We start from the raw sequence: 21,877 nt of genomic DNA, 5'->3' as shown, positions 1-21,877 counted from the left end.
GGGGATGGTCCTGAGAAGTATATTTCTCAGGGGAAGTTGCATCCGAAGCGAATATTAAGCGAATTCTGTCAGAAGTGCCTTCCTTTTTTCAGGATAATGAACGCATCTTTCGAGCCACCGCACAGAAAGTTTGAACAGTCTTGTTTCCTAGCATCTGCGTGATCTCCTGGTTTAGCTTCACCTACTCATCGTGATGAAAAGCTCAGTTTCCAGGACCCTCCTCAGAGTCACAGGAGCTGCATTTTGATCCACCTTTGACGCCGGCGAAACTCCAGTCTCATGAGTTCCCAAAGGAAGTGGAGACTCAAGGTCTCTTTTTTGGAGACGACAATGGATGCTGGGTCTCTCATTGGACCGCACTTGTTCACACACTCTTGTAAAGTCTGGACATGTCGTCTTAAACGCACACATAGAACTAGGTCGTGGTGTCCTAGCATGTCTGGTATACTGCCCGACAAAGCAAAACTAAAGCTCAAAATAAATTGCCCACGATGTTTCAATTTTTATTTGTCGAACATCATTAGACGTTTTCTTAGCTGGCCCATAAACAAATGTGAAATTTGGTAGCGGGTGGTTAATGACGAATAGTCAGTCCAAAAGACTCCCACAAAAAGATATAAATCCAACCATTTTCCTCTGCATGTTGCTTGTACCTTGTACCCCGCATAGATATAAGCCCGCACAACACTCGGAAACATTTCTCGGGTCAGGTACAATACCTGATCTGATATATTTTCATCTGGACTAGCCGACACTAGTTCAACCACGTACTTGCAAAGTCATTGTCAAGGCTTTGTAAATAAAATCACTCCTCTGAAAGCACCGCACAAGGACACGCATTCACACACAACTCAACGCACGGCAATCATCCACTAGGATCCACGTCAACGCAGCTCCATCAGGAGTTACTGTCGTCACGTACATTCACAACAGTGCTCGAATAACAACGCAACCGTCGAACAAATAACTGTTGGCCAATAACGCTCAACACAACAGAAGTGGTTACAATCATGGCTTCCAACCAGCAGAACGGACAAATGAATGCGTCAGTTCCCATGTACTTGCACCCACTCGGAGGAGTCTCCTTCCTTGGCGACCCAGCACGGAAGCTACCAGAGTTGATCTTCTCCCGTGGTCGTCCTCAACCGGAAGCTACGTGTCTGCCACCGGATCTAGTCAATACAAATCCTCACTGGAGAACTCTTGAAGGAGCTGGCAATCCAGACAGGGACATGATTGGACAGTTGAACTCCTACCATGGTCTTCCTGTTCGGGATGCTCCTGTTGTGGATAACTACCCCTTGACTTTGGCTCCAAGTGCTCCCCAGCTTCCAGTCACTCCAATGATTCCCGTGGCTCAAGCGGCTCCAGTTGTCCCGGCGGCCTCAATTGTCCCAGCAGCTCCAGTGGGTCCAATCGATGATCCACTCTATCTTTACAGAGTCGTCTTCCCACCAGAGTATGAAACGATTGCTGCAGAAGTCGTCAGGAACTTGAAGCCTGCTCTGAAGGCCTGGATTCGAAATGATGGCCAACACATCTCAGCCTTCCTCTCAGACTTGAAGCTCGAGGAATTCCTTCGTCCCAGAGTTGTCTTCGACCACATGACCGGTAATCTCAGGCAACGCACCCTGTGCGACGATGATCCAAAGAGACCTGCACATCTGGAGTGGAAGTGGAATCGGACGAGTGAAGAAGCACTGCAGAAGAAGCTGGAGGGAAAAAATCAGTTCTATGAGCCAGATGATGAGTGTATGGAATGGAAGGACTTTAAAGCGGCCATTCAGGTTCGGTATGTAGATTCCTTCCGTATGATGAGTATTTGACTGACAAGGTATAGGTTCATCAAGTGGTGTGTTGAAAAGGTCGGGTATAGGGCAAACGACGTATAGAGCGACTTAGACATCGACCAACCAGGCTCCACCAGCTTCATGAGAAAGGTTAGCGCATTGCATCCTGTCTAGGACTGTAGACTTATGAATTTTAGAGATGAAACTTGTGTTAGCATAATGTCCGATGTTCGAAGAGTTCTTTGATTGTCTGAAAAGGAATGGGCGAGTGTGAAAGTATGGAACAGGATTCTGGCAGGAGATTGTCTGTTTCGGTTTCAGAGAGTGGCTCGTTCGCTCGAAAGATTCGGTTTTCTCTTCACCTTCACATGTAGAACCCCGAGAAGTTTTTAATTGCTTTTAATTTTGACCATGCCCTTGATTGTCGATCTATCTCGTGGTGATTGTCTCTGGTTTCGTACCGTATAATTTGGTCGTGATATGGAGTAATGAGTGTTTTGTAAAAGGGCAAAGTATAGAAGATAGAACACGTATCGAGTTGAATGTTTGGAATAGATGAATGTCTGGGAGATGTAAATGTATAGAAGTAGAAGGTCTCCAGGGGTGTAATATATGTACATGTATATAGATATGTGGAAGAACAGGTGTTCGATTGTACTATCTGCAAAAGTATATATGGATAGAACAGCACTGACGAATGTAGGTCTCAGAATGGAAAACGGAGAACCCGAAAAAGATCTTCAATTGTAAACTAATGGCTACATAGAATAGAGAAAATCGCCGATAATTTGGGATAGAATGTGTGACACAGGCAAAGTAATAAACTTTAGCCTTCAGACTCCCGTTTGGAAAGTGAACCAAGATCATTGAGAATAAGAAGCAAGATCCGAGACGCTATGAAAACGTATTCTGCACATAGTGGCCGCAACCGAAGCCGAAGATGGTATGAACGTTTGGGCTTCAAATCTTGTCCACCACACCTTTCGTGGGAAGAGCCGTGTATAGACTATTGTATTATAAATCCTATTCGCGGGATCTTATCACTTTTAGTAGATGGCTTCAGTAAATAGCTTGGATTTGAACACACGTTGCAGTACAAAGTAGAAAATTTCCGGCACATAGTCTTGAAAGTGTCGACAAGTCCTGGATGCCATGGAATGAAGCGGTTTCCAAATTTTTAGATGGAGTACCGAAACTTCGGAGGCTCAAGTCTACATAACTGATACACTTGGGCTTCGCAACCGCAGGTTGCAGTGGCTTTGAAACCCACAAGAGCAAGAGTAATAGAGTCTTGAAATAAGCGACAGTGTCGGGGCCACAAACAACCATGAGAGCTATTCAAACACGCCGGCAACTGCATACTTTGGAAAGGATGTTCTGAAGCAGCAAATAATCTTCGATGGACTTGTGCTCTGCAGATGTGTGGCGACCCAGGCAACTTGACTGGCACTATTTTCTTCAAGCCCGGGTCATACAGAAGGGTAAACCAAACTGTCAGAGCTAACGATACATGGTTCAAATTGCTTATTCCACGCACACAACTTACGGCACGTCCTGGTCAAACACATAGCGCAAAGCAGATGCATAGGGGAAAATCGGGAAGAATCTCGCACTTAAGAGGTTCCCTTTGATACGTGGCTAGTGGACCATTGCTTTTGGGCATGAGATCTGAGCTGTGGCATCAAAATCACCCGCTTTTGGATATACCTTGGCAAATGATCACAAGGAGTGAAAGGCGTGCTTCTGCGGGTCCTGGAAGTCTTATCAGGAACCTGTTCCGTATGCATTGCATTATGGATCGAAGTCTGGATGTGAAGATCGTGGGAATTTGTGCGTGTTGATACACTAAACGGACGGACCGACTATGGGTAAGAAATGGCTTAACGGTAGTTCATGAGGCTCTCCGGCAAAACTGTCTTCGGACTGTCATCCACGCTTTTCGAGCACGGCAGAAATCCTGAGGTCGAGGAGGTGACGAGCCAGAGGTCGGAGGAGGTCCGTATGGTGTTTTGCGGGAGGGAATGAGGCTGATTGATGGATGTTCTGGATAATATGAAGAAGGATAAGGTTGGGCGTCTTGATCTCGAACGCCACGATGCTCCACTGGCCTCGGCTTACCTTCCAACGGAAAAATGGATCTCCGTGGTACTTCTCACTCTCATTGCTCAGCTCCCCAGGTTTTTGATCCAACTGTGACGTTCCAGCCTTTTTGCTGTTCTCCTCCGCTCCACTTTCCCTGGCTCCGCTCGCTGCCAATTTTCCCAGTCACATGCAGCATGCGCCTCCGCCTGCATCGAGATCCGGAGCTGGTCTTGGGTGCAGCTGCGTGGTGCTGCAGTGGTGGGGTCAGCAATTGATTAAATACTACTCGCAGATCTCCCCCTCTTGATGTTGCGGCGATGTCATACGAGCTGGCCACGCAGTCTTGTGCTCTCCCTCTTCCCCGCTTCTGTCCTTCGTCCTCTCTCCTTCTTCAACCCTAGAACTGCACCCCTTTTACCGTCTACTTTTAGGAGAAACTCAATTCAAGCGGGGATAGGTAGCACAAGACCTGCAAGGCGACCAAACCTCCGGAACCAAAGCCGCGGCATAACCAAGAACAACAAACATTGCGGACAACCACGACAACAATACACAATGGATTCTATGCCAATTCGCCCAATCCCTGTCCCTAGTGCAGATGCATTGAAAATTGCAGAGCCAGAAACCAAGACACAACATGTCGAGCATGTAAATACGCCTGCGACTGTTGAGCACCACGAGCACTTGCCGAAAGGACTCTCCCAAACCGAAGACGAGAAGGCGGGCCATTGGTTTATTGGAAGCATAGATTGCGGAACTACGTCTTCGAGGTTCTTGATTTTTGATGGAGAAGGAACACCAATCTCAAACCACCAAATTGAGTTTGAGAACATCTATCCGGAATCTGGGTAGGTCTTGTCAATTATACTTTTGACTAGAAGCTAATACCGTTGCAGCTGGCACGAGCATGATCCGCAAGAACTAGTCAACTCTGTCGACGAATGTATTGAGAAGTCAACTGCTGCGTTCCTGGAAAAAGGATACAAGAAAGAGCAGATCAAAGCCATTGGAATTACGAACCAGCGCGAGACGACCATCTGCTGGGACACAAATACTGGAGAGCCTCTGTACAATGCTATTGTCTGGCCAGATACCCGTACAACATCAATTGTCCGAGAACTCAAGGCACGAGAAGGTGCAGATGAGCTACAACAGCTTTGTGGATTGCCACTTTCCACATATCCGTCAAGTGTCAAGCTTCTCTGGCTCTTGAATCATGTCGATGCTATCAAGACTGCCTACAACGAGGGCAGACTTTCGTTCGGCACCGTAGATACATGGCTGATTTACAAGCTGAATGGAGGCAAAGAAGCTGGTGTTCACGTAACGGACACTACCAACGCTTCAAGAACGATGTTCATGAACCTTCACACTCTCAAATACGACGACAAGCTCCTGGATTTCTTCAAGCTCGACCAGAAGAATATTACTCTTCCAAAGATCGTACCTTCTTCGGACAAGGATGCCTTTGGCGCTCTAGCATCTGGTATTCTCCAAGGAACCAAGATCACTGGCTGCTTGGGCGACCAATCTGCAGCATTGGTGGGCCAATGTGGCTTTAACCCTGGTGAGGCTAAGAACACTTACGGGACTGGTTGCTTCTTGCTGTACAACGTTGGTGACAAGCCTGTCATCTCGAAATATGGCCTGCTCGCAACTGTTGCTTATGATTTTGGAAATGGACGCAAACCCATCTATGCTCTTGAGGGAAGCATTGCGGTTGCTGGATCTGGTGTCAAGTTCCTGATGAACAATATGGGTTTCATCAAGCACTCTCACAAGATTACAGAGTTGGCGGAAACGGTGAAGGATAACGGAGGTGTAGTGTTCGTCACTGCTTTCAGCGGTCTCTTTGCACCTTACTGGATTGATGATGCTAAGGGAACGTTGTGTAAGTTGAATCTGACCCATCCGATGGATATTTTGCTGACCCCAATAGTTGGCATTACTGCACACACTCAACGAGGCCACATCGCAAGAGCCACTCTGGAAGCTACATGCTACCAGACTAAAGCTATCTTGGATGCAATGGAAAAAGACTCGGGACACAAATTGGAAGGTCTGGCAGTCGATGGCGGGATGTCCAATTCCAACCTCTGCATGCAAACACAAGCCGACATTATCGGCATACCCGTCGACAGACCAGTAATGAGAGAAACAACTGCTCTCGGCGCTGCAATTGCAGCCGGCTTTGCAGTAGATATCTGGAAAGAGTTCGACGAACTGAAGGAGATCAACAAGGAAGATAGAACAATCTTCACTCCGCAAGTAGAGAAGAAGAAGAGTGATGCGATGTTCCGGAAATGGGAGCAAGCTGTGGAGATGAGCAAGGGATGGACTCAGCAGTGGGAGGAGGAGAATTAAATCTTGGGCGAGCAGTGGGCGGTTGAACTGATCGCCAAGTTTATGAACGTATGACTTTTAATGTTTTGTGTGTACTGTATCAATACCCTATCTAGATTAATAGAGGATTTCAATGTTTAAAATATGTGTGGTGAGGCTAGGATTTCATCACTCAAATTCCATGTAAGCCGAATGTCTAGAATCAAGCCCTACAATGATGCATTTCTGTGTTAGAATACTAACCCGATGTCTGAAACACAGCCAGGTGGTTAGGAATTTATTGTTGGGAGGTAAAGCCCTGCATTTACCTATTCAATGTTCATAATTATTCCTTGACAATTCTGTAGAAGTTGCCTTGACAAGCCTTCAAACATTCAGCAAGCTTTGGGACCTGAATTTGCCAGACCTTTCGACTTACGCTAAGCCTTACACATGAATAATAGACTTCAATCCAAACATTTCAAACAGCAATAGTCATCATAATTCAAACAGACAATTACCTCATCCCAAGAGCGCCACGACTCAAGACAAATCAAGCCTCTGAAATCCAGGTACTCTTGTGACCATACAAATGCATCCTTCGACACTCCGATTCGACCAAATTCACTAACACATGTAAATGTCACCGCCGCTGATTACTTTCCTTTCCTTTTCCATGCGCGTGACTTTTCTTTCCCCAGATTCTTCATGTGAAAACGGTTTCGAAGCTAGCGGGTCCACCAATCAGCGTGCAGCCGAGGCATTCTTGGGGGCCCTGCGACCATCTCGGAGTCTTCTCTTTAAAAGCTGGAAGAGATTCCGAGGTTTGGTTCTTTATTTGTTCTCCTCGTGTTCCTATCTCCCATTTTTTCACACAGGCATTTGAGATTGGGATTTTGGAAATTGGAAAGAATGTCTGCAGGTATGTTTAAGATGAAGAGAAGGGAATGCGAGGCTGACGAGATCAACAATAGCACAGAAAAGACTCACGCAGGTCTCTGGCCATCTGGCTGGTTCGGGAAGTAAGATTGCTCCTACAGAGGGAGATGGTTCTTCTGGGCGCGCAAAGCTTCTGCAGAAGAATCCTGATGATGTACGAAGTCCTGACCTCTTCCCTAAATACAAAACTGATCGCTGGATTTAGATTGTCGTAACAGCATGTCTGCGAACTGCATTCACAAAAGGAGGGAAGGGCGGTTTCAAGGATACACATGCGGCAGATATGCTAGTCGGAGCCTTCAAGGCTCTGATTGAGCGCTCGAACATCGATCCTGGTCTGGTGGAGGATATTGCTGTCGGTTCCGTGCTTCCTCCTGGTGGTGGAGCGACGGAATTCAGGGCCGCGGCTCTAGCAGCAGGATTCCCAGTCTCGGCAGCGGTCAAGAGTCTGAATAGACAGTGTTCATCGGGTCTGCAGGCTTGTGTGGATATTGCGAATGCCATCAGTGCGGGCATGATTGAGGTTGGTGTTGGTGCTGGTGTTGAGAGCATGAGTTTGCAGTATGGGTATGTTTGCCCTTCTCTCCATTGTTTATGTTACATGTGTACTAATCAAGATATAGACCTGATGCTGTTACAGAGTTTTCTGAACTCCTAGAATCACATCCCGAATCTAAGAACTGCAAAGTACCTATGGGCGTCTTATCCGAGAAGATGGCAAAAGACAAGGGAATTCCCCGCACAGTCCAAGATGCATTCGCGGCTTCTTCATACCAAAAGGCACTCAAGGCACAAGAAGCCGGTCTCTTCGACGAAGAGATCGCCCCTCTCAAAGTCAAATGGGAGAATCCCAAGACTGGAGAGACAGAAGAAATCACTGTTTCGAAAGACGATGGTGTTCGACCTGGCATCACTGCTGAGAGCTTAAGCAAGATCAAGCCTGCTTTTGCGAAAGACGGTTCTATCCATGCTGGAAACGCATCTCAGATCTCTGATGGCGCTGCCGCTGTTCTGCTCATGAAACGTTCAACTGCTGAGCGTCTCGGCCAAACTATTCTTGGCAAGTACGTCGCTGCTTCAGTTGCAGGTGTTGCACCTCTGCTCATGGGTATCGGTCCTTGGGCCGCTATTCCCAAAGTCTTCGAGAAGACTGGCATCAACAAGGATGATGTTGATATCTTCGAGATCAACGAGGCATTTGCCAGTCAGTGTGTTTGGTGCTCGAATGAGTTGGGACTGGATATGAATAAGATCAATCCTAAGGGAGGAGCGATTGCGTTTGGACATCCACTTGGATGCACAGGTGCCAGACAAGTTAGTACCTTGCTTTATGAATTGAGAAGGAGAGGAGAGAAGGTTGGTGTTACCAGTATGTGTGTTGGGACAGGAATGGGTATGGCTGCTGTTTGGGTTGCTGAGTAGTGGGGCTTTTGGGTCAAAATGGGTTGTATGAGTATGAGCATGCATGATAGAACATAGAACACATTCAATGAGAATTCAAGTGATCGATAAAGTCTGGTGGTGTCCATGTGGAGGAGAGTAATTGTAGTTGTCCCATATCAAGAGGATATTTCCTGAGTTTATAAGACTTTTAAATAATTACAAACATTTTTCTGCTAATACTTAATCTCCCCACCATATAAACAATCGGGCATACATGCGACCACGTTAAGTTCTGTGCATCCCACCAATGTCCGAAATGCTGCCTTCAACTGGATGGCAAAGATCCCGATGTCGGACATTATCCTTGAGGCCGAAGCAACTTCAGATATCCATAGCAAGATGAGTACTTCATGATCTGAAATGTGCCGCAGTTTACTATTTCAGACGTCTGTAAGCAACTAGGCTATTCACTAGACCTTATCATCTGATCACAGATTATGCATGAGGATAAACTCCAAGTCGCGTCGAAGCTTCGACGTCGAACAAGTTGAAGACTCGTATGCACGCACAATTGCCGCATCATCGTGCAGGCCCCGCGCAGATTTGATGAAATGTAAATGCACACCGTTTTCCATTAGCCGCTCATGTAACTGCGTGAAGAAATCCCGCCTGCATTCACTGATCTAATCGTGACGAGGCGATAAGAAGCCCGATGAGGCTAGATCCATTCTCGACCCCTCCATCATTTGACAACCTCAACCTCCTTCTGCTCTCATCCCTCTGCCTGTGTCACCTCTCTGTCATATTATTTCTTTCGAGCATCTTACATGCCAACATCTGCTTCCTGCGCAACCAGCAGTCCTTGGATTCGCGATTAGCTTCGACGTTCTGAGACATTCGAAAGAAGCGCCCGCCCGGACTTGCCAGCAGGCAACCCTTCAGGCAGTCAGTCCCCTTCGAAACTTTGGTACGCCAACCATTCCCAAAAACAACTTGACCACATACGTAGGCCATTTCGTCCCTTCCAACCTCAAATAACCTTTTTCCTATTTTTGCGAGCGCAACTTACAACTATCGTCTACGTCTTCAAGACATGACATGATATGATCTCGCAAGGCTAATGTCATGGCTGCCTCCAGCGAACACTATCCGCCCTCTTCTGATCCCTCGACACCCACTCCCGAAACTGCATCGAGTTCATTTCGATTTCCTACACCTGCTACAGAAGAACGAGTAAGTAGCTGGGTCGACAGTATATCTGCTGCAAACATGTCAGCACGCAGCGAAGCCCCTTCGGACGAGGGCATTCTTGGTGAATCTGCCTACGAGTTCATCGACACTGACGGCGAGAGTCGTGACGATGGTGCTACAGAATCAGTAGCCTCGACTGATTTCGGGCGGCCAGATGATGTTGCGAGCCTGGCAGATACAGAAGGTAGCGGTGATGAGAGTGAAGATGAGGATCGTCATGACTCCTCGTCTCCAGCTTATCCTGGACATGAACATGCTGTCGAACAAGCTTTCAATACTCCTACAATAGGCCACAGTGCCGCCATTATCCTCGATGACCTCGACAAGCCGCTCGTGCAGTCTATCGAATTCGACGAACCTCTCAGCCTTGGGGCAGAAACTGTTTCTGTCAAACACACAGTAGCAGATCTCAACGAGGAACAAACGGCAGATGCCCTCAAAGGGATGAAAGTCCACAACCTTCCGAGCCGCGTTGTTGTTACCATCTGCCAAACAATGACCAAGCAAGGCTTATCGACTCGAGATCCGCTGAGAATACTCTATGTTGGCAGTCACTCTGCTAAGCAAGACATCATTCACAAGATTGCTAGCTCTGTCACAGCTTCGGTTGAGAGCGGCAGACGAGCACATCATCTTCGTCACTCCATGTCACAACTCTATAATGTTGTACCAGTGACTGCCTTTGGTTCTGAACGTACTCCTGAGATCGAGCTTATGCATTCCTCTGGCTACCAGATCAAGGTCGAGGATTGTATCTTCGCCCAAAATTTGAAGTATGAGGACAATCCAGAGAAGCCTGACGTGATCAAGTTGACTATCGATGACAACTTTGCATATCACTCTGTTCCAGAAGGACAGGGATTCATTGTCGAGCCTCACTGGGAGCTGCCACATGTAGCCGTCTTCTATTGCTCAGACGAAGATGACATCGAGGCACGACGAACTCGAACCATTGCCCGCAAGTTCATGAGCCGTCATAGCATCCCTTCCATTGTTATCTCGCACAGGCAGCTACTCGACCGCGGACAGTGCATGTCGCTAGACCAGCACTCCATCCACATGTGCTTGGAATCACGAGACTCGAATGGCAGAGGAAACATTGTTCATCAACGACTTCCAATCGATCTTGCTTCGTTCTTGAATATTGATGCTCGACAAATGAATAGAAATTTGGCTTACCTTACTGGGTTGCATGAACCCTCGGATGCTCCAATCCCGGCAATGCCTTCAAAGAAGACGCTTGCCGTGGATTCTCTCGATATCGAGAAGACGACCTATAGTCTTAGTGATAGTATCAGGTCTGTCCGCAATCGACACGGTGGAGCCATCTACAGAGCTGTCCTGCCTGTCAGTGTCCTGCTCCTGAGTGTTCTCGCAGCTGTTCTCAGCGGTGTCCCGAGCTACCGATTCTATCAAGTCAACTCAGCTCCCGCGATCTCTGTTAATAGCAAGGTCATGCCTGCTGTCTCGATATCCTCCACACCGACCACCACATTATCCGCGCCAGTTCCGAGTATAACCTCTGCCTCCACTTCCTTATCGGTGCAGACACAGACTCGGACGGTTACTGTCACACAATCTATAGCCTACTCGTCAGGCCCAAATAGTCTTTCTGTTCTACCTTCAATGGAGCTTGGGAAGGTACCGCCACAAGTGCAACAAACCCCAAAGCCGGTCAACAAATCATCCTTTTGTACGGCAGAGATGTTGGGAGACAGAGAAATCCTGATCCGTATTCCGTCAGCTACCAAGCTCAGCTGGCTTTCCAAAGAAGCCATGTCTGTCAACATCACCAGAGATAACGTTACTGTTGAAACTGAACGAGCCTACAGCTCCGACGAAGGGATTGTACTTCTCCTCCCCAAGAAGGAAGCCTGGGGTGTCCTGAACGTTTCTATCATTACCACTAAGAAGCCCAGAGTCAATGAGACTTTCCAGGTTGACTTTGGTTCTACTGCATCCCAGGCATGGCAAAGTCTGATCAACAAGCTCTCAGCTTTGGTATCCGAAGATGGCAGCTTGGTTGATCCCAAAGTATTTGCTCAGATGCGAGAAGCCGCAGAGAACATGGCTGAAGAAGCCGTGCATCAAGGGCAATCAACGCTGTCTCATATGGAAGAGTTCAGACGTGTAGCTATGGAGCAGGCAGCCTCAGCTGGCGCTAGTATCACAGAGCTTGCCAAGTCTTTGTCTCTCGAAGCCACTAAGCGAAGTGCCATCCTCTCCAAGGAGGTTGGAATCCAACTTGCTGAGGTGGAGGCCAAGATTGCTAAAGTCAAGTCTCTGCAGAACCTCCGGGAGCCTCTTGATGAGGGACTTGTGAAGGCTCAGATTCGCTCGAAGTTGTTGTGGTTGAAGCTTCAGGGCAAGGAAGACGAATATCGTGCCTACGAGAAACGTGCTGCTGAGGCAACTCGAAAGGGAAGCGTGCAAGCGCCGAAAGAGAGGAAGGCCACGAAAGGGATGACAAAGAAGGATCAACGAGCGGCCAAGTTGGCGGCCAAGAAGGAAGCTTGAGCATTCAAGAAAATGGTGAAGAAGACACGGGTTTGAGCATTAGGTGGGGTTGATTGTTGGGAGTATTGGCACATGCATTTTTGCTTTGGTTTGGTTTTCGGCGGGAGGATTTCGTACCTGGTTTCACTGGAGTTGCTTTGATTCAGCGTGGTATGGGATTAGGTTAGGGACCACGCAGAGCTGGGGGTAGGTCTCGAGGAGCTAGCTTCGAGGTATCTACTGGCTGGAGCAAGAACTGGTGTACAGGATTAACATAGTCTCTTTACTTATTGCAACATACCCTTAGGAGGTCTTACCACGAGGATATGCTTTTCTTCGTGTGTGAATCATGGATGTGACAAGATGGAGGGGTAAAATAAAAGCAAAAGTAACGCTATTCTTGAAAGCACAACAGCCCGAATGCAATGAATCATAAAATTGCTACATGTTACCGCTTCATAATAGATTAGGAATTAGAAATTGAGGCATTCCAAATTGTGTTAGATTATCATGCCGTATGCAGAAAAATTGAAAAATAAATCAGGGGCCGATAGGCGCTATCGCACTGCCCTAGGATTTTAGCGCCTTCTTAGGCGCAAGTCCACAACAAACAAATGGACGAGGGGCGTCTTTTTGCTTGACAACTCACGAACTTGACCACCATATCAACCGCAATATTCTACGGTTGATAAATTTCCCACTCCTTTCGCAGTATTGATTCATTACTACATCGTACTACTCTAAATCAATATGGCGGACGCTGGCTCTGGACCCCAACTCAACAAGGTTGAAACCGAGTTGGCTACGAAACCCCTCCATGGCGATGAGAACAAGGAGGAGTCAAAGGAAGCTGCTAGCACCGGTCCGGTATGTCTATACTATTCTGCTGAATTTCTACCGGTTTTGTTGAGCATAGCAAGCTGATTAAGACCGATAGACCTTGACTGAGCAAGCAACAAACGCTGCCTCCTCCGCTGCCACGACCGTCACCACTGCCGCATCCGGTGTCGCTGAGAACGTATTCTCCATGTTTGGCGGAGGACCGAAGAAAGAGAAGGTAGAAGATGAGGACCGTGGTGAAAACTCTGGGTCTGCAAAGGCTCAAAAGGAGAAGGATGCCGAGGAGAACCCAGAGGTATGCTACAACAACAATCCTTTCTGCGAGAAATATGCTGATAAATTTGCGCGCAGGATGAGGCGCCTGAATCCGAGGACGTTCACTTCGAGCCCGTTATCCGTTTGACCGAGAAGGTTGAGGTAAAGACCAACGAGGAGCTCGAGGAGCAGACATTCAAGATGCGCGCAAAGCTCTTCAAGTTTATTCGTGAGGCCAACGAGTGGAAGGAGCGTGGTACTGGTGACGTTAGACTCTTGAAGCACAAGGAGAACGGCAAGACCAGACTGGTTATGCGAAGAGACAAGACTTTGAAGGTCTGCGCCAACCACTATGGTATGTTTACTTTCGAGAAGTATTATGGCTCCAACGCTAACCTTGTGTAGTCGTCCCTGAGATGAAGCTTTCTCCCAATGTTGGAAGTGACCGAAGCTGGGTTTGGAATGCTGCTGCAGATGTCAGTGAGGGCGAGCCAGAGGCCCAGACTCTTGCCATTCGATTTGCCAACCCTGAGAGTATGTTTCTGCTTCTCCACCGGTTCGTGAGCACAGACACTGACAAATCACAGACGCCAATCTCTTCAAGGAGGCATTTATCAAGGCTCAACAGGAGAACGAGGCTCTCTTCGCCAAGTCTACCTAGGCTCCTGAGTTTTCCGTCTACCTTTTTACTTCAAGAAACCGCATTCGAGTCACAGCACAGCACATACCCCCCTTGTTACGAAAGCCACGAACCCCCCTTTATTGCACGAAGCCTTCTTTCAACCATGACCTTGACATCTGATCCCCCGTTAAGCGCGATGCATTCAGAAAAGCAACTTCTGTTGTGTGACCCGAGGTAGCCTGGGCCTCTGGGATACTCTGGGCGGTCTTGTTCGTTTCTGGGAATCATAAATCATAGACTCGATGATGGTGGAGGATATGGAAAAGTGTCATTGGTCTTAAGACTGGACATGAGATCGTAGATAGACTAAATAGCAGTCCCTCTTTGGCCCCCACTTTGCGTTCGAGCATCTTGTGATATTTTCTCCGAAGACCCTTCCTCAAGTTCAAGGTTCCGAAACTAAAAAGGTCCTTGTTCTCTTTCCCGATTTCTGTCTTGGTGTTTACTTGTCAAGATCTCTTGAACACCAACTCCTAATGAAGCTAAATTCCAGCTGCAACCTGATGAACCAATAACTTCGACCAAATCTTAACTTCAATATCTACACGTGATTGATACATCTCAGCCTTCCAAGGTTGGGCTTTGAGTTCAGGGAGCTAAGCCCTATTAAGACCTCTCTTAACCCCACCTCCCGCCAATTGACGCCGCGAATTAACCTCCTTGTCGCGTCGCATCATTCTCGTCCACTTGCTCGACGACCGTCCGAACATCTTTTCACCGTTCGATCTCTTCTCCAAGAAGTCAAAACTCGTCAAGATGGTCGCCGAAGTATGTGTATCTTTTTCTCTTCGTCACTGATTACTGCGCACAGTGTAATTGTTTGTTGTGCAGCTGCTAACTACGGGATAGATCAAGCGTACCGTGAAGCTCATCACAGAGCAGAGAAATATGTATGCCAATGTTGCCTCTTCCGAGAGCTCGGGGCAATGCTAATATCGTGTCACAGCGACAAGCCGGCGCTTCAGGAGGGCTTCCCTATGAAGTCATGGAACATCGAGGTGTATATGCTGGACGAGATGGGAAATGAGAAGCCTGCTACCTGCTTCCAAAAAGTTGTCTACAATCTTCACCCTTCGTTCGAGAACCCTATCCAAAGTGAGTCTGCCGTCTTGCAATATGGCTCTAACTTAACGCGACCGCCTAGCCTTCACTGAACCACCGTTCCGCTGCGAAAACGAGGGATGGGGCGAGTTTGATATGACAATTGACTTGTTCACCACTGAGAAGGGCGGCAAGAACACTCTCGCTCACGATCTTAACTTCGGCAAGCCTCGGTATGAAGCCAAGCACACGGTCTCCTTCAAGAACCCCTCCGCACAACTCGTCAATATCCTGCGGGAAACTGGCCCTGTTGGCGATGAGAATGGCAAGAAGGTCAAGAAGGAGTCGAAGTCTGGGGGAAAGAAGGGTATCGATATGGAGAAGCTGGCCGAGTCGTTAGTCAAGTTGAATGAGGATGATCTGCTTCACGTCGTTCAGATGATCCATGATAACAAGTCGGAGGATACGTATACCAAGAATGACATTGAACGTGAGTGTTGTTACCAATACCCGCTCGTAGCCTGCTGACTATTCAGAAGAGGGAGAATTCCACGTCGATCTTTACACCTTACCAGATACACTGGTCAAGATGCTCTGGGACTTTGTCCATTCACCAAGCCGAGCCACATAATCGGTTCTTACATGTCGTTTTGCAAAGCAAGAGATCTGATCTTCAGTTGAATATTGCGGTTTCTCATATTGCATGGGGCATAGCAGGCTTTGATTTGGCTTCATGGCAATGCGGTTTCTACTTTTCCTCGTTGATATCAAGGCGTTTCGTTGCGGGAAGGGCCTTGGGCATGGCAATCGTCCCTTCTCACAGAAAGTTTTTCTTTTACAAATCTGATGCTGCTTTCATAGGTGCGACTTGCTAAGGGATTGGTATGGTGCCGGGATATCCAGGATCATGCTTACGCGGATACTTATTCTAATGATGATATGTATCTATGTGGGCAGCGATGCTTAGAGCTTGTCGCATCTCATGAGCACACACAACGGCGCGTAGGCACGAATAAAAGGATATTGCACAGAGCATAAAGTTTACATGAATTTGATGAAATATGTACACTACATGTGATTTTTGTGGGAGACCGGTTTGGATGTTAAGCTCAGACATCATTCAGGACCTTTTGAGAAGGAAATCATACTTTTGAAGCCTGACAGCAGCATGACTACTAATGCACAACTTAGGCACGGCAACTTTGTGGCTGGACCGACATTAAAATGACCATTGTATGGTAGCCTGAGCCAACCAGTAGCAAAATTGGCAAGAGAGGGAGTAAAAGATTGCAGTAAGTGTCGTGAAAAGATTTATTCGAAGCAGGGGGTATCTAAAAGCAAAAGTCCAATCCTTCCTTAACTCCAATTGCCCCTTCTCCAGCAGACAGCATTCACATAGGGTCATTCGTCATCCCCAAAGCTGAGCTTGACCTTCTTCGCCTTTTTTGCTGACTTGCCCTTCTCAACCTTCTTGCCCTCCCGTTTTGGAGCCTTCTTCTCTTCAGCAATAGGCTCATCATCTTCCTCACCACCCACAATCTTCCCAACCTTTCTCTTCTTCCCTACCCCAATGGCTGCTACTTTCTCCTCTTTCTTGCCCGCTTTCAAGGATTCCGGATCTTCTTTACTTAGAGTGTGCGCAGCATCCTTCTCGTCCGCCTTCTCTTCATCATTTCCAGCTTCTCGAGCTTCCCATTCACCCTTTGTCAAGGTTTCACCACTCTCCTCATTGAAGTATACAGGCTCATCCTCTGCCTCGTCCTCCGCTGTGCGTGCCTTCTTTGGTCGGGCAATTGCAAACTCATGGCGGTCGTCCCTCGAGTTGTTATTTGCTTGCAGACGAGCGAGGAATGGTGGGAGGGTCGAGTCGTATGAGAGGTTCTTTGATGTAATTTTGGACATTGTGCCAGGAGGAAGGACGATCGAGGCTGTATAATAGCACTCTACTGAGTTGAAGAGGCGCAGAGGCTTGTAATTGAGGCTCTGTTCATTCCACGTGCGGAGATGTCATCACCCTGCGCCCAGCCAACGCTACTCTAGGCCGTGTCGGAGCGTTGGATTGACAGGTAATGGTCTTGAAGTTCGAGGTGCAAGCATCAACTCGAGTGCCGATGGAAAGATAAGATGTAATTTGGAAAAATCGAAAGTAAATTCTCCTCAATCAATCCTCAAGTTGAATGCAAGATTCAGCCTCAATCGATAAGGTGGAAAATGGCTGGAAAGAAGACAGACGGATGCAGTTTAGTGGAATCAGCATGATGATGAAAATAGACTCCGGTGGCCTGCGGACTGGCGATGGGCAAAAAAAGTGCGTACCTGCTCCACATTCGAGCTTACGATATACGAAACGAACACAGGAATATCCATGCGGCCTCTGAATAATCTCACGAAATCTCTCAACCTGCCATTTTCTGCATATCCAACAGCTAAATCAACCCGCACGTTTAAAAGCTTTAATTGACGCCTTTGCTCTGCAGCTGCTTCCAGGGGCAAGTTTAAGCACCGCCAAGCAATTTTCTAAGCGAAGCTGGTCAACATCTCTCTGGCTGCGATAGGAGACGTCCTCTGTCCTAAACCACCAAACCTCGTCGTCCGGGACATCGACAACACGACACATCCTGTTTACATCCCATTGGATGTCATAACCTCTCTCGCGTCGTCTGCTGCATCTTAGTGCCGAAGACGAAGCCCTCAACGTCCGACGCGTCATCGCAAACTGCTCTTTCTCGAGGACATCTCCTCCATCCGCTCGTTAACAGCGTCCCTCAGATCAGACGATAGGGTCTCCTCGAAGGGTCCCGACCTTTCTTCAATTCAATCCTGCGATTCTGTTTACTTATTGTAATACCTGCGACCTGGTGCACATCGATTGACGACTGGGGCACAGAACCCGCCCCCTATAACGAAAAGAAAATTCCCCAACAAGTTACGAACGGCGTTGCATCGATGGAGATGTTCCAACGAGTCCTGAAAAGGATGCCCTCGTCGCCCAATCTGCCATCCTTGGACGATGTCAAGACGAAAGCGAAGACTTCTTCGCGGTTGGCCTTCTTTCGACGGCCGCTGAGGTTAAAGGGGAATTCTAGCATATCGATACCTCTTGGTGTAGTTCTATTGTTTCCTTGCATAGTCGTGGTGTTGATCTTGGTGCTGTTTGTTCGACATCCTAAATCAGGGGTCGGTATCTTAATGCCTGCTGGGGCACCGCCAGCTATCAGGTACGCTACACAACCGTCGAGCTTGTTGGGGGAAGATAAACTAATGTTTCTTTTTTTCTGTTTATAGGAAAATCAGTGAAGAACACGACAAAGTCTTCGTAACGGGTTGTCTAGAGCCGGATACTTCGCAACCGAGAGCGAATGCAGCATTTGTGGTGCTGGCAAGGAATAAAGAGTTAGATGGTGTCATCCAATCCGTTAAGTCTATCGAGCGTCACTTCAACAGATGGTATCATTACCCTTATGTGTTTCTCAACGATGCCGAGTTCAATTCGACCTTCAAGGAGACGATCACGAATTATACCAGCGCCCCAGTGGAGTTTGGGACCATCGATCCCAAAATGTGGGGCTTCCCAGATTGGATCGACCCCAAGGTTGCAAAAGAGGGCATTGCAAAACAAGGTGATGCTGCGATTATGTATGGTGGTATGGAAAGTTACCACGCTATGTGCAGATTCTACTCTGGGTTCGTAAAGTCTTGCGATACGGCGCATGAAATGCTGACAGATTTCAGATTCTTCTACAAACATGAACTTTTGGCCAAGTATGAATGGTACTGGCGCTTGGAGCCAGAGATCAAGTATTTCTGCGACATCACATAGTACGTATTTTGTTCTTTCTGCCTTATCCCGGCTAACGCGAGACAGTGATCCTTTCCTGAGAATGATCGAATCGAACAAGACATACGGCTTTACAATCGCGGTCAAAGAACTGAAGGAGACTGTGCCCAACATCTTCAGATACGCTTCTGCATACAAACGCATCAACAATTTGACGTCTCAGGGATTGTGGGAAATGTTTGTTGAGCCTCAACCTGAAGAGCCTAAAGACATCCCGGAGGAAGACACCAGCAAAGCGTTACCAGAAGAAATCTTGCGAGGCGACCCATCCCGTGCCTCTTTACCAGATATCGATCCAGAAGCGATGGAGGGCGAGAAGTATAATATGTGCCATTTCTGGTCGAATTTCGAGATTGCACGACTCTCCTGGTTCAGAAGCAAGGAGTATGAAGATTTCTTCCAGATGATGGATAGGAGCGGAGGTTTCTGGATGGAACGGGTAAGTTTGCCAATGATTTGAGAGGGGTCGAGCTAATCTATAACAGTGGGGTGACGCACCCATCCACTCTCTTGCTGCAGGAGCTCTTCTTGCTCCCCGGGATATTCATTACTTCCGTGACTTTGGCTACCGACACACCACGATCCAACATTGTCCTGCCAATGCGCCTGCTCGTCAGATGCCTCGGTCACCATTCCTTGAAAGCACCACTTTAGACGAAAAGAAACGGAAAGAGGAAGACGAGTACTGGGATTCATGGGATCCGGTCAAAGAGAATGGTGTAGGATGCAGATGTAGATGTGACACCGATATCGTGGACGTCGAAGGCAAGCAAGGATCGTGCTTAGCTGAATGGGTAGACGTTGCAGGCGGCTGGGCAAGCCCTTGATTGTGAATATATATGTTTGAGAAGGACGACGGCCTATATTAGATGTTGGAACATAGGAGAAGAGGTGGGACCGAACCGAGCCGTTTCCTGATATAAGGGGGGCGCAAGGTTGCATAGATGGATTTGGACGGGAATATTAACCATTCCCGCTTGTATTGAAACGAACTCAAAGGCAATAGGGGCCTGTCTGTTGTAGGCTACTAAGCGCCGAGATGCATTTTCGTGGGCGTTTTTGGGGTCGGGGAAGTCTATATGTCAATGTGAAAATACGCTTGATCATATATATATTTGCGTACACGTTGTGGTGCTTGTACCTATGCTGTGGTTTCTGTTTCGATGAGTATGTTGTACAGGGTGCTATTTCAGCTAGTCTTCGCACAGCAAGTGCTGGTTGTATCATGCGCGATGGGCGCAATCTGCGCAGATAGCGCTGACAGCGCCGACAGCGCAAATGGCGCGAGTGGATTGTACTGGGATGATCTTTCCGAATTCAAACGCTCGGAAATGGGGAATGTTCGAGGCATTGTGCTTTCCTGTTTTGGTCTTCGCCTTTGGTTTATATTCCTCGTTTGACAACATCTTCACTTACCTAGGTACTTCTTGAATATATTCTCATCTTACCGTCAAAGTGGACGATGTCACACTTTGAATCAACCACCTAGGAATGGCGCAAGAGGAGGAATTATAGAAGCAATCCTTCCTCGAGTCGATGAAGTATTTTCCAAAATCTCGAGCTAAAAGTCTAGCTGGGATAGAGACATCGGGAACTATTCTTGATGTACTTGCAGGGGTCAAAATCTACGACTTTGTAATCTCTGGAACTGGAGTCGGACATTCACGGCTAAAACGCTAGCCTAGATGTGAACAAGAGGAAATGTTCATAAAGCAGCTGTAAAGGTGAGAATTCATCGCTTTCTCGATGTCTGGATATGAAGATTGACATTTTCGGTGGAAACTCAGCTGCGGCATTGTACCAGACAAGTTCAAATCTTCAGCATGGCCAAGGAGAGAGCTTACACGACCAGTCACTACACTACATTCACGTCCTACTTTTCGTCTGTGTCTTCCAAAATCTCGAACCGGTACATTGTTTCGCAACAGAACTATTCAAGTCTTCAAAGTGCTATGGTACAACAGCGCCCAAACTCTCACTATATGCCTAGCTTTCTCCCATCATCTCTGTATATCCAAATTCATACAAAGTATCGAAGAGTTCGCGAACCCCTGATCCAGGAAACTCTTCAACGAAGATAATCATATGCCCTTGTCCCCAAGCCAAGTCACGCGGCGACAAAGGTCTTCCCAGGAGGTAGTTGCTGAGGGCCTGATTTGCTTGGAGGAACAATTCGTCATTTACTTGTCTCGCTGCTTGTCTTTCTGCTGGCGACAAAGGCAGATCTGGCCACGGCTCCCCATCCGTTGTCAGGGTCCTTAGATTATAATTAAAGTGTTGGATATTGAATCTACCGTAAGGTTGATTGACCGCACCTACTCCAACCCATATCAGAAAGAGCAAGCTGACTCGCGAACTTTACATACCTCTTTCTTCAGCTCTCCTCAATGTCAAAGTATGAAACTCCCCTAGACTCATCCTTGCCAACTCATCATCGTCGGCATAATCCCCTGGTTGAGTGCCTGGAATGGTTACATCTGATCCGTCAGTCTCACGTCGAGTGTTATGCCAATTGCCTCCAACCACGCTAGGGAGAGCACCCACACGACCAAAAGGATTGTCAGCCCGAGCGACACGACCAACATTCGGCACAGAGCGCCGCCGCACTCTTCGCGCTGGCGTCCAGTTCCGAAAGTGATCTACCAGAACTACTTGTGTACTCGTTGATCTTGACTCATCAAATTGATGATTTACACGAAGAACCCGTCGTCGACAGAGAGGGCAATTCAGACGATCGACTTCGGGTTTATCTTCCCATCTACGTTCGAACCATTCCATCACACAAGCGTAGTCGAAGATATGACCGCAAGGATTTGCGATGCTGTATGATGAAGGGGACATAACTTCGCGGCAAATAGGACAGTCATCTGGTTCTGGCGGCATTACTGTATCAGATGGTGGCTGCCCAGCTACAGAAGAGTTGGAAGTCGAAAGTGGAACTGGTTGTGCAGTATCAAC

General features: G+C 47.6%; 8 protein-coding genes across 8 annotated transcripts; 7 read left to right on the top strand and 1 right to left on the bottom strand.

Moving 5' to 3' along the window:
• Positions 1–1,010: 1,010 nt before the first annotated feature.
• Positions 1,011–1,892, top strand: LY89DRAFT_729317 (uncharacterized protein; the record flags this gene model as incomplete). Its single annotated transcript, XM_018219369.1, has 2 exons — positions 1,011–1,792; positions 1,841–1,892. 2 exons carry the CDS (start codon positions 1,011–1,013, stop codon positions 1,890–1,892), a joined length of 834 nt encoding a protein of 277 aa, XP_018076172.1.
• Positions 1,893–4,427: 2,535 nt separating this feature from the next.
• Positions 4,428–6,342, top strand: LY89DRAFT_704616 (glycerol kinase; the record flags this gene model as incomplete). The annotated part of the gene is made up of 4 exons (XM_018217394.1): positions 4,428–4,520; positions 4,554–4,720; positions 4,769–5,763; positions 5,812–6,342. The coding sequence occupies 4 exons, from the start codon at positions 4,428–4,430 to the stop codon at positions 6,234–6,236; spliced, it is 1,680 nt and encodes a 559-aa protein (XP_018076171.1). The 3' UTR covers positions 6,237–6,342.
• A 607-nt stretch (positions 6,343–6,949) lies between these two features.
• On the top strand, positions 6,950–8,682 carry LY89DRAFT_778190 (thiolase). Its single transcript, XM_018222191.1, has 4 exons — positions 6,950–7,116; positions 7,169–7,287; positions 7,339–7,700; positions 7,757–8,682. Exons 1-4 carry the CDS (start codon positions 7,107–7,109, stop codon positions 8,553–8,555), a joined length of 1,290 nt encoding a protein of 429 aa, XP_018076170.1. The 5' UTR covers positions 6,950–7,106; the 3' UTR covers positions 8,556–8,682.
• Positions 8,683–9,785: 1,103 nt separating this feature from the next.
• Positions 9,786–12,209, top strand: LY89DRAFT_555008 (uncharacterized protein; the record flags this gene model as incomplete). The annotated part of the gene is made up of 1 exon (XM_018208355.1): positions 9,786–12,209. A coding segment is annotated over one exon (2,424 nt), but the record flags the coding sequence as incomplete, so codon positions are not given.
• A 738-nt stretch (positions 12,210–12,947) lies between these two features.
• On the top strand, positions 12,948–14,242 carry LY89DRAFT_681207 (uncharacterized protein). Its single transcript, XM_018214232.1, has 5 exons — positions 12,948–13,130; positions 13,201–13,398; positions 13,455–13,713; positions 13,764–13,892; positions 13,946–14,242. Exons 1-5 carry the CDS (start codon positions 13,014–13,016, stop codon positions 14,017–14,019), a joined length of 777 nt encoding a protein of 258 aa, XP_018076168.1. The 5' UTR covers positions 12,948–13,013; the 3' UTR covers positions 14,020–14,242.
• Positions 14,243–14,796: 554 nt separating this feature from the next.
• LY89DRAFT_729312 (SAS complex, SAS5 subunit/transcription initiation factor IID, subunit 14) lies at positions 14,797–15,712 on the top strand (the record flags this gene model as incomplete). Its single annotated transcript, XM_018219368.1, has 5 exons — positions 14,797–14,808; positions 14,890–14,930; positions 14,987–15,135; positions 15,185–15,571; positions 15,621–15,712. 5 exons carry the CDS (start codon positions 14,797–14,799, stop codon positions 15,710–15,712), a joined length of 681 nt encoding a protein of 226 aa, XP_018076167.1.
• A 665-nt stretch (positions 15,713–16,377) lies between these two features.
• On the bottom strand, positions 16,378–17,313 carry LY89DRAFT_681205 (uncharacterized protein). The gene has a single exon (XM_018214231.1). It carries the CDS (start codon positions 16,981–16,983, stop codon positions 16,483–16,485), a length of 501 nt encoding a protein of 166 aa, XP_018076166.1. The 5' UTR covers positions 16,984–17,313; the 3' UTR covers positions 16,378–16,482.
• A 596-nt stretch (positions 17,314–17,909) lies between these two features.
• On the top strand, positions 17,910–19,852 carry LY89DRAFT_384942 (glycosyltransferase family 15 protein). Its single transcript, XM_018207150.1, has 5 exons — positions 17,910–18,299; positions 18,367–18,765; positions 18,814–18,900; positions 18,947–19,358; positions 19,405–19,852. The coding sequence occupies exons 1-5, from the start codon at positions 18,028–18,030 to the stop codon at positions 19,744–19,746; spliced, it is 1,512 nt and encodes a 503-aa protein (XP_018076165.1). The 5' UTR covers positions 17,910–18,027; the 3' UTR covers positions 19,747–19,852.
• The last annotated feature ends 2,025 nt before the right edge of the window (positions 19,853–21,877 follow it).

The sequence above is a fragment of the Mollisia scopiformis genome (genome assembly GCF_001500285.1).
Source record: "Mollisia scopiformis unplaced genomic scaffold LY89scaffold_4, whole genome shotgun sequence".
NCBI lineage: Eukaryota > Fungi > Ascomycota > Leotiomycetes > Helotiales > Mollisiaceae > Mollisia > Mollisia scopiformis.
This window is presented reverse-complemented; position numbering and strand designations above follow the sequence as displayed.

Excerpts from the sequence above, each read along its gene's own strand:
- LY89DRAFT_778190 (XM_018222191.1), top strand. Across the intron at positions 7,288-7,338 it reads TGCAGAAGAATCCTGATGAT|ATTGTCGTAACAGCATGTCT; the intron begins GTACGAAGTCCT and ends CGCTGGATTTAG. Across the intron at positions 7,701-7,756 it reads AGCATGAGTTTGCAGTATGG|ACCTGATGCTGTTACAGAGT; the intron begins GTATGTTTGCCC and ends ATCAAGATATAG.
- LY89DRAFT_681207 (XM_018214232.1), top strand. The coding sequence starts at position 13,014 with ATGGCGGACGCTGGCTCTGGACCCCAACTCAACAAGGTTGAAACCGAG. Across the intron at positions 13,399-13,454 it reads ATGCCGAGGAGAACCCAGAG|GATGAGGCGCCTGAATCCGA; the intron begins GTATGCTACAAC and ends ATTTGCGCGCAG. Across the intron at positions 13,714-13,763 it reads GGTCTGCGCCAACCACTATG|TCGTCCCTGAGATGAAGCTT; the intron begins GTATGTTTACTT and ends AACCTTGTGTAG.
- LY89DRAFT_681205 (XM_018214231.1), bottom strand. The coding sequence starts at position 16,983 with ATGTCCAAAATTACATCAAAGAACCTCTCATACGACTCGACCCTCCCA.
- LY89DRAFT_384942 (XM_018207150.1), top strand. The coding sequence starts at position 18,028 with ATGGAGATGTTCCAACGAGTCCTGAAAAGGATGCCCTCGTCGCCCAAT. Across the intron at positions 18,300-18,366 it reads GGGGCACCGCCAGCTATCAG|GAAAATCAGTGAAGAACACG; the intron begins GTACGCTACACA and ends TTCTGTTTATAG. Across the intron at positions 18,901-18,946 it reads TATTTCTGCGACATCACATA|TGATCCTTTCCTGAGAATGA; the intron begins GTACGTATTTTG and ends AACGCGAGACAG.